This window comes from Vigna angularis, chromosome 7 (assembly GCF_016808095.1).
Source record: "Vigna angularis cultivar LongXiaoDou No.4 chromosome 7, ASM1680809v1, whole genome shotgun sequence".
Taxonomy (NCBI): domain Eukaryota; kingdom Viridiplantae; phylum Streptophyta; class Magnoliopsida; order Fabales; family Fabaceae; genus Vigna; species Vigna angularis.
Window position 1 is genome coordinate 1,188,425 of NC_068976.1, and position 11,283 is coordinate 1,199,707.

At 32.7% G+C, this 11,283-nt stretch overlaps 1 protein-coding gene across 1 annotated transcript; it reads right to left on the reverse strand.

The window, feature by feature from the left end:
• Window positions 1-1,577: 1,577 nt before the first annotated feature.
• Window positions 1,578-3,847, reverse strand: LOC108337688 (7-deoxyloganetin glucosyltransferase-like). The gene is given in 2 exon segments (NM_001329827.1): window positions 1,578-2,661; window positions 3,316-3,847. Coding segments are annotated over 2 exon segments (1,458 nt in total). The 5' UTR covers window positions 3,827-3,847; the 3' UTR covers window positions 1,578-1,714.
• Window positions 3,848-11,283: the final 7,436 nt, after the last annotated feature.

Genomic DNA, 11,283 nt, shown 5'->3' on the forward strand with positions numbered 1-11,283 from the left:
TACTATTACGGTTCATTAGAAAACCACGGTAATAAAGGGGATACGGCCTCGGTTGCCAACATAACCAAGGCCTATTCTCCTAAAAAAATTAAAATTGATTTGAAATGGCAATTTTGAAATTTTTTTCAACCTTTATGCCACGGTTCCCCGCCTAACCGAGGTCTATTCGCTTAAACATTTAAAATTTGTTCAGATCAGGGAATAGGCCGCGGGTCCCCTAAGAACCGAGGCCAATTCCCTGACGGTCTGACTCCATATTTATTTCAGGACTGCCTTTGGGGGAATGTTAGAATTTTGAAGGGACAATATGCCGCGGTTCCCCATACCCGAGGCCTATTCCCCGACGGTCTGACTCCAAGTTTATTTCAGGACTGACTTGGTGGGAATGTCAGAATTTTACAGGCACAATAGGCTGCGGTTCCCCTCAGAACCGAGGCTTATTCCCTTGCAAATTTATTTCAGGACTGACTTAGTGGGAATGTCATAATTTTGCAGGCACAATAGGCTGCGGTTCCCCTCAGAACTGAGGCCTATTCCCCAAATTTATTTTAGGACTGACTTGGTGGGAATGTCAAAATTTTGCAGGGAGAATAGGCCGCGATTCCTTTTAGAACCGAGGCCGAAAGGCATATACGACTGCGGTTCTGTTGCAACCGAGGCCTATACTGTCGTTATAATTTCAAAAATGCCACCGCACAATATTATGCTTCGGGTTCTGGTGAACCGATGCATAATGTGTGCGATAATAAATTAATTTTTTACTAGTGATATAAATAAAAAATAAATTGTTTTGAACTTATTTAAAGACATATCATTTTTTGTTTAATTTAAATTATGTCTTCTAAACACAGTAACTTTCACTCTTATATATTGTTTTTGCCATCGGCTTAGAATTCAGCTTTTGAGAATTAATTTCCGAAATTGTGAAAAGGAAAACGATCCCGTTCAGTAAATATTTTGGTACTATTACTTTCCGCAATGGGTTTACCAGAGAAAAAAAAATATTGGAATCTAGTACCCATTCAAGGTAAAAATTTACATGGTACTCGTGGAAATCATGGATCTTCTGGAATGGAGATAACTTCTCTGGGGCCTATATTCCCCTCCAACCAATATTTGCAAGTAATAAATAAAATAAAGTCCTCACATATTCAATTTCAAATACATTTTGTAGGGTGGTGCAGGTAGGATTAGACAGGCTTGTATATATTAAAAACATAACAATTATGCATGAGTTTCATATTGAATGGTGGGTGCACTTAAAAAGTTTGGTGAATGTCACAATGTTTTCTAGAAGCGCTTTAGTGTTTTTAATGTTAAACCGACATCAAATTATTATTTTAACAGGTAAAAATACACACACAAAATTAAAATTAAGGTAAACTAGAAAATAATAAATAATATATAATTACTTTTATTTGATATATATCATAAGAGATAAAACAGTTATAAAAAAAATAAAATTTTATATTTTTAAACAAAAAGAAAAGGAAAAGATAAATAAAGATAATATCACATAAGTAAAAAATTCATGTTCGTTGAAACAAATATAAAGTTGAAGTTGGAATGCGCTAATATACTCAAACTGGCTTTATTTGGAAACAAATAAACGAAATTTTAGAGGGACATATCACCCATCATCACCCAAATGGAAACCTAAACATAAGGAATTCATTTTCATAATCGATACATATTTCCCCATCATCACCTTTTTCTAAATAATTGTCATACCATTTCTGCCCTTAAGAACTTCACGGATCAATTTCTGAAACTGGACAAACGAAGAACCAGTGGGGCCAGAAGCAGCCTTTTCGGCCAATATTTTCCAATTTACAGCTTTCCTTTTCATGTCTTTACCCTTTTCACCGTCCATCATCGCCCTGACAAGCCTCTCAATGTGGTCCCTCTCAACATCTTCAATCTCCACCCCAATCCCCCATTCCTTGCAACAAAACCTACAATTTGTTTGTTGCTCCGCAAAGAAAGGCCAACATATCATTGGAACACCTGCACACAAACTTTCCAACGTTGAGTTCCAACCGCTATGAGTCAAGAACACTCCAATTGCTGGGTGACCCAACACTTGCTCTTGGGGACACCAACCAGATAACATGCCTCTGTTCTTAGTTTGTGTCACAAACTCTTGAGGTAGAACAGCTCTTTCACCAACCACAAGATCTGGTCTTATAACCCACACAAAGCTTTTTTTGCTGTTTGCCAGTCCCCATGCAAACTCAATCATTTGCTCATTTGTCATAACTGTCACGCTTCCAAAGTTCACATAAACCACTGTGTTGGCTTCTTTAGTATCAAGCCATTCCAGACACCCTGGTTCCTCCCTCCATAGGTTGGACCCTATTGCGTTCAACCTCTTATCAGTGACATTGTTTAACAGAAAACTTAAGGGACCAATGGAATACACAGGAGGCAGAATGGATGAGAATGCTTCCAAAACATCGTGCTCTAAGGCATCAAACGTGTTCAAAATTATTGCAGAAGCTTTTTCAGCTCTTATGCACTCGTCACGAGCGAAATTAAGCATAATATCTTCTGGATCTGTTGTTCTAATGAAGGACGGAATATCCTTCAATCGAATCTCTTTAATGCCTGCCACCCAATCGATTGTAGTATCCAGATATCCGTTTGTGAGATCACTCGCATCTGCATGTCAAATACAAAAATCACACGATTAAACTCATAAGTTCCATTAAAGTCAACAACCTTACTCCCTGCTTAAAGCTTCCAATAAATGTAATTAACTTCAGAAATCTTACATTTTATTTTTCTTTTAACTTTTTGTAATGATATCGTTTGTCACGCTTATTATTTCTGGTTTACTATATCTCTCTCTTCTTCTACCTTACCCAATTAAATGTCATCTCCAAATAATTGGAGTTAGAGAAGTAGAAACATTAATAATCGTGATACACATTTACATTCGAACCTTATTACAAAATTAAAATTATTATAAAAATAAAAGGAAACTTTTATATATTTTTTAAAAAATAAAATAAAATAAAAAGGAAAATATTATATAAAATGTAAAAAAAGTATGTGTTGATTAAAATATTTAAATATAAAATATGAATACGAATCCCAATAAGTTCTGTCAAAACAAAAACGGTACAATGTACAAAAATAAAATATCAGTGAATTTTTGTATTATTTATAAAAAAATAAAAATAATGTCAAATGTAAAAATTTTATCTATATCACACATAATTATTGAATGAAAAAAATCTTCTTTCTAAAGCAGGCAAACTTTCACCAATAATGTTAAGCAGCTTTACATTAACTTTACCATAGATGACTAACCTTTGAATGGCACAATTCCCCGTTGAATAAGTTGATGGTAATGTACGTAGCACATGAACCCGCATGCGCTACTGGTCCAAAACAACACGTTTGGCAGACCTAATTCCTGAGAAGCATCCAGAGTGAAGCTCATGACGCCGTCAGAAATGATGCAAGAGACGGCGGGGACACCGGATTCGTTGTTCAGTTTGGAAAGGAGGTTTCTGAAGTGAGGCAAGCAAGTGGTGCTGGTTGAGTCGCACAGCGAAGGCACGTGGTGTGTGCCTTCAACTTCGGGCTCGGGAAGCCCGTCGGGGATGGTTTCGAAGCGGAACGAGGGAAGCCCGTTGAGGGAGTTCAGGCCTCGGCTTTTGAGAAGGCGTTTGTGGTTATAGTGGGTGTTGACAAAGGTGATGTAAAAGCCATTGAAGTGAAGGAGTTTTGCTAGTTTCAGCATTGGGTTTATGTGGCCTTGTGCTGGGAATGGGACACACACGGCGTGCTGTTTCTCTTTTGCGTCGGGGGAACTCATTTCTTACACTATTTGTTTCAGAACAACGTTGAAAGGAGAATGGTCATATCTTCCTCTGTACTACTGAATTTATGATGGAAGAGTGGTACCATAAAGTGACACTTTAAAATAATAACATTTTAATTATATTAATATTACTTTTTAATTTTAAATTCAAAATATCTGTTTTCCATCGTTATATTATTACAAATGATGTAAATTTATCATGACTGTAAAAGTAACTTTTTTTTCATAATGAATTGAAATTTTGTCCGTGGTGCAAAAACTCTTGCTTGCTGTCAGTGGTACGACGTTGCCATTGTTCACGAGAATTCTGGAATTGAATGATATCAGTACGGAATTTAATGTGACAGGTGAGGATTACATTATTTTTGAAACGTTTAATCATTTAGAATATCTTTATTTTTGTGGAGTTTTTTCAATTAGGTCCTTGTAGGGTAAAATCTCTAAATTAAGTTTCTGAATGTGAAAAATTAGATCAATTAAGAGTTTACCGTTAATTTGGGTAGACGGCGTTAAAATTAAGCGTACGTGGCAGGATGACAATACTGAGGTGGTAGTGTACTGTTTACAGAGTTGAATTTGTTTGATTTACAAATTAAATTTTATTGAAATAAAATGATTCAAAACACAGTTTAAATAAAAAACAATTAACAAATGATTACACCTTTTCTAAATCAGAATCCTTTTAGAACCCTAATTTAAAATTTGCAGAGAACCCTAAATTAGTTATCTTTGTATCTCATATGGTTTTTGCCACCATTCTTGGTTTTTATCATAATTATAATCCATTTGAAACCCTAAATTTGAGAAATGGCACCTTTTTTTTTTGAACCCTAAGAAAATTCTCAATTTTCTAGGGTTCCTTCTTCTATGCGTGGGAGACCCACATCAAGAAGCTTCTACTTTTCCCAGGTTCAGCTCGTGCAGATGCAGGCAATGGCAAAACCCTTTCACTCGCAGATCTGGTATCGCGTTCACGCTGCAAAAACCATTTGTACATGCGTTTGTCCCCTCACCAACTTGCCAAATTAATTGTGATGGACAACTATACGTTTCAAATTCAAATTCAACTAAACGTTTGAAATTCAAATTGTTATTTTCTATCAAACAATTCAAATTAAATATTTTGTTTCATTTTTTTTTCTGACTAATATCTCTTCAAAATCAAGCACGTCAGTCAAATTCAAACCGTCATGCTCTTCAGCGTTCATAAGTGGTGCTCCATGAAATTCCTTTTTCTGGTTGCTTTCTTTCTTCTCCGGTGCTTCCATGGAGGAGCGACTTCCTTTCGTTCTCGCTGGTGGAGATGTGAAAGCTTCTTTCGTTCTCGCTGGTGGAGATGTGAAAGCTTCTTTCGTTCTTGCTCTCCTCAGGCACACGTTTCATTTCTGGGATTTCAGTCCAATTTAAGGTTTTATTCAAATTCCTTTTAATTTTCCAAATTCCCCCAGTTCTTCACTCAATTAAAACACAACGTTTTTATTTGTTAACTGTTTTTTACTTAAACTTTGCGTTTTGAATCATTTTATTTCAATAAAATTTAATTTGTAAATCAATTTTAATTCAAATGACCATACATTGCCACGTCAGTTGACCATACACTGTCATGTCAGTAATGTCACCGTGCCACGCATACTCAATTTTAACGTCGTCTACTCAAATTAACGACAAACACTTAATTGATCTAATTTTTTACATTCAGGAACTTAATTGAGAGATTTTATAATACGAGGACTTAATTGAGAAAATCCTATAGAAATAGGGATGTTCTAAATGATTAAACCTTTTTGAAACCCACGTTTGTCTTCGACATTGATTTCAATTTTTATAAATATGTTTAAATCAAACTTTTTGGAATATATTAATAAATAAATAATTATATATAAGTCTTTTTTTCATTTTATATGAATTAAGTAAAATATTATCTCCTTTAAGTGTATTTAAGATGAAAATTTGTACATAATGTGATAATTATGATAAATTAAAGTTATGTTACTAAATAAAATTAGATTATTTCATTTTATCTTAAAAATAAATGTGATATAAATTTAAATATACATAGTGAAAATTATGTTAAAATTAAATTGAAATTTTTATTTAAAATTACAAAAGAATTAAAAGAGGAAAAATTAAATTAAAATTAAAAGGGATTATTAAAGTTAAAATTGTGTTCATGAGTAGGAATCAATTATAATTACCTTTTTCTTAGATAAAAAATTCTATAATATTAACATTATAAGTATATCAATAATTAAATTTTATTATTAGAGTTATTATAAAATTACATTATTGTATATAAAATTAAAAATTCACAATTTATAGAATCATATTAAAATTATAATAAAAATGATCAACATTATTATTGTTGTAATGGTTATTAATAACATTTTCTTATTAATATTGGATTATTAATTATAATAATAATTTTTTATTCATTTTATTTTTATTGTTATTAAAATTATAATTACAACTATTATTAACTTTTACTTTTATTTTTTTTTAAATTATGTTTGTATAATGAAATGTAACTTTATAAAAATAAAAACTAGAATTATATTCAAATTGTTCAATATATTTAAAAATAATACTTTGATTAAGATTAATAGAAAAGAATATATATAATAGAAAAATAGAAAAGAATATATATAATAGAAAAAATATGAATTAAGTCCAAAATATTAATAGAGACTAATAACAAATTAACTAAAGATAAAAGATATAGATAAGATATTTAATAATATAATATGTCTAACACTTCCATAAGTTGGTGGATACAAATAGTATGTATCAAGCTTGTTACAAATATAATTATTTCTTGGCCTCATAAAATTTTAGTGAAAATATATGTTAATTGATCACTTGAATTAATGAACTCAGTCTTGATGTCTCCAAATATAATTTTTCCTCGAATGGAATGACTATCAATCTCAATGTGTTTGGTCCTCTCATAAAAGACAATATTAGAACTAATACGAAAAATGACAAGATTTTAACATAAAAGCATCATTTGAGTAAAATCTCTAAATTGTAACTCTTTGAGCAGTTGCTTAAGACAAACAAGCTCACAAGTGACTGAGGCCATAACTATATTCTTTGCTTCTACATTAGATCTTGTCACAACACTTTATTCATTATTTTTCCAAGAGATCCTTTAATATAGTTTAATATACAGATAATTTTGTTCCAATGATCTTCAGAGGGGAATTAAGTAAGTGGCTTATCACAAATTGCAAAGGAAATGTCAGAACGAGTAACTATAAAATAATTCTATTTTTCAACTAGTCTTCTATACTACTCGAGGTTTAACATCAACTCCTCCTATTTCGGTAAAAGTTGAGTATTAGGATCAATGGGTATGTCAAGAAATTTTGAATTCATCAACACAGTTTCCTCCAAAATAACATACTTTTTTTGAGATATAACAATACCATCATTAGATTGTGCCAACCCAAGAAATATCTAAGTTACTATGAATTAAAAAAGTACGAGTTATTTCAATAAGATGTCTATTTTTATGCTCAGCAATCCCATTTGGTTAAGGTGTATAAGCACATGAAGTTGGATGGAGAATACCATGCAGTTGCAAGAAGAAGGGAAAGAGAGACTCTATTACCGCTCCAGCATGTGTAGAATGACGAATATGATAAAGATCATGAGACTCACATCTAGTGCCAATCATGTGTCTCAAAGTCTAGTCCCGTAAACAAACAAAATCTTTGTTAAAAGAAATAACACAATCAAAAGAACAAGTTAGAAGACTAATGAATAATAAGTTAAAAGGAAACCCAAGGATATAAATAACACTATTAATGGATAGAAAAGGAAAAAGTATAACAGTCCCAATACCATGAGCTAAAATTCTAGATCCATCAGCCATTGTAACAAAAGGTAAAGGATTTGGAGAGGATAAAGAGGAAAACAAAGATTTGTAACTTGTAATGTGATTTATGGCGCCAAAGTCAAGAACCCAAGGACAAAGAGAAGAAAATGGAGTCAGTCCAAAAAAATATGTACATGTGTATGTTATAGATGTAGTGAAACTAGAAGGTTGTTGATTCTTATACCATTTGAGAAATTTACTAAAAGTAATAGAGTTGTTGATAAGATTGGATGAAGGAGGATCCTTAGTAGGTGATTATGAGGGAGGAGTAATTTGGACAACAACAAAAGATCTAGAAGGACAATCATGTAACTCATAACACTTATCAATCTTGTCGCCTAGCCTGCCATAATGGTCACATTAATGACATCTTTTTCTTAGCTTGCAAGAGTGATGATCATCACATTGAGATGTTAACGTAGAGGAATTACTAATAGAAACAGGTGTATCATTCATGGGTTTACTAGATATACACATAAGGATGGAAGAAGTAGAAGTTAAAGTGGGCACAACATGTGAACCCAAAATTTGATCACGGATAAGGGAATATTTATCAGAAAGGTTGTGCAATGCCAATATCACAAGGAACTTTGACTGTTTCTTTATTTCTTGGGCAGGAATAGAGGCAAAAGGCAATAACTCATTAAATTCATGAAAAAGAGCACAAATTTTATCCATATAATCAACTATAGAGTTATGATGTCGAGGAGCAAAAATATTGAAAAAGATCATGACAAACACCATAAATACGTTGAGTATCATTGGTGTATAATAATTTGGCATGTCTTTCAATTTCAAAAAAATCTTTCTTAGGAACAACATCAATTTTCAACCAATGAGTAATCGTAGTAGAATCAATAGCCATCACGTTTTGAGTAATATGATTAACATACCCTTGATGCTTAAGCCAAAGTTTAACGTTTGATGTCCAAGTCGAATAATTAGTGTCATCTAACTTATCAATAGATAAATTCACATTGTTATAATTGGTATATATGGATGAGTCATACATATTGGTGAAAGAAGAAAGGTTAAAAGAGATAGTAGTAGAAGAAGCCATTAACAAGAAGGAGAGAAACAAAAATCAAAAAGTGGAAAGAGGCTCAATCAACGCAACAAGGCTAGATAATAGAAAGGAGGTTACAACGAGTCCAACGAAGGTGGTCGACATTGGAGAAAACAATGCACACACCACCACGCATGGCGCTAAAGGACGATGACAATGAACTATTATTGGCACATGAGAATGAGTCTAGACTCTGGTGTCAATGATCTTGATGACACTATGGTTTCCTATTCGAGATGAGCAGAATCGTGTGATCACCAATCAAAACTAATGCTTCGACAACGGTGACAACAATAATGTTGGCTCTAACAATATAGTCGGTTATAGTGGGCAAGGGTGACGAAATTTTTTCCAAAGCATCAAGTTCTAATACAATGTTCAATACAGTAAAAAAATCTATGTGTGAGATTACTATTCCTTTGTGTTGAATATACACATAGGATAATGCATTTATAATAGAAGAAATATGGGCTAAGCCCAAAATATAAATAAGAAATAAGAACAAACTAACTAAAGATAAAATATCTTATAATCCAATATATTTAACACAAATAAAACAATCTACATTATATTAAGTTGGAATTATGCTCAAAATTATGAAAAAAGAATAATAATGACATGTAAATTATGCATCTCAACCATTAATAATAATAAAAATAATAAAATACATTACTTATATAGATGAAATTCAAAGGAATAAAGAAAAAATAAAAAATAAAGTTATACAACTTTTAAATATTATTCCTTTTTGCACACGTAAGACTATAATATAATTGAAATAAGCGTACAGAAAAATCTAGGTAAAGCATGTCATCATTCTAAAATATGTGTGTTGGAAGTCCCACATCGATTAGAGATAAGGCCAATTTAGAGTATATAAGTGGGTGCAAACCTAACCTTACAAGTCAGTTTTGTGGGGTTGAGTTAGGCTTGAAGTCCACTTGTTAACATGGGATCAGAGCTAATGGTTAGGTTTGGTGATCGGGCTCAAACGAGTATAATGGTCCCTATACCTCTTGGTGAAGGGTTATAGGTAAGCGTGTCCCGTTAAGATGAACGACGATACGAAAGGGTACTCATGGTTGGGAATGCTTCCACTAGAAGGGGAGTGTACCAATGTGGAAGGGACTCACCCTTGAGGGGGAGATTGTTGGGAATCCAAGTGCCGGGTTAAAAATTGGCTTGTATCGAAAAACTTCATTTCTTTCAAACCCAACCTGGTCTAAACCCGTGGTGGGCCGGGTTGGCCTCCGAGTTCTAACCCATTTTGACAACACTACATGTAAGCAAACTCTTTTATAAACTTGAAACTTATATTATTTTATGACTATTAAGCTTCCTCCTTATACTAACACTTTGCATATTTTTTTAATAGGAAGAATTTTCCACTAGACTCTCGTAAGTCAGATTCGAGCAAGGAACATGGCCTCCTCATAATGCATCATAAGAAAATAACGATGACGAAGACATCATCAGGACACAATGTTGGGTGGACATCATCAGTGAAAAAAATAAAGGACGAATATATGGAGCAAGAGAACTTGATGTCCATTACACTACTATAAGAGGTACATTGAAGCACCAACCATCTACGTCCAACAGTGTTGACCTGGGTTATGATAAGCTAAGACAACAATTGCAAGCTCGTGACCAAGCTTATGAAGATCTCAAGAAACAATTTTAGAATTTTCAAAATTTCGTCATGAGGTTCTTGCTTATAGATGTAAAACCTATGGTCCAACCGCCTTAGTTCGTTCCAACATCGTCCCGGTAATGATGCTCCTTAATGTATCAATCTCCTCAACAACAACAACAACATGAATAAGAAGAAGGAAATAACTATGATGATAAGTATGACGATTATTAGATATTTAGTTAGTTTATGTATATATTATAGAATTTAAAAACACTTTTATATGTTTGTATTTATGACATGTTAGAATTTATGATTGATAGATTAACAATTAATGAGAAATAAACCCTCTAATCAAAGCAGTTCCCAATATCCTTAGAACATTAAAGCAGAAGCATACATGAAAGATTAGAGATTGGGAAGAATGAATAAGTAACATGAGTTGGTCTCTGATCTTCCCTCTGTAGAGCACCTTAGGTTTGCTCTGGATTTTCTCTTCTGATGGGATAAAGAAAAAGAAACAAGAATGATACGATGTGCTCACAGATGGGGACCATGACCCTTTAAATAACCTCTGACGATTCATTTTCGTTAGTTTCAATAATTATAATTTGGCCCCTTCAACAAATTAAAATTATTATTGTTCTCTACACAATATACCTTTCATGACAAATATACCCTTAGCCATATTTAGCTTACTTAGATCGCTTTATAAAGTTGGCTACTAAAATATAATGATCCTAACACATTTAATAATTTATATATATATATATATATATATATATATATCCATATAAATTCTTACAAATGTGTTAGACTTTATGAGCTCAAAATTGCCATTATATACCTTGAGTATATCCAAAAGTCCCGTTCAT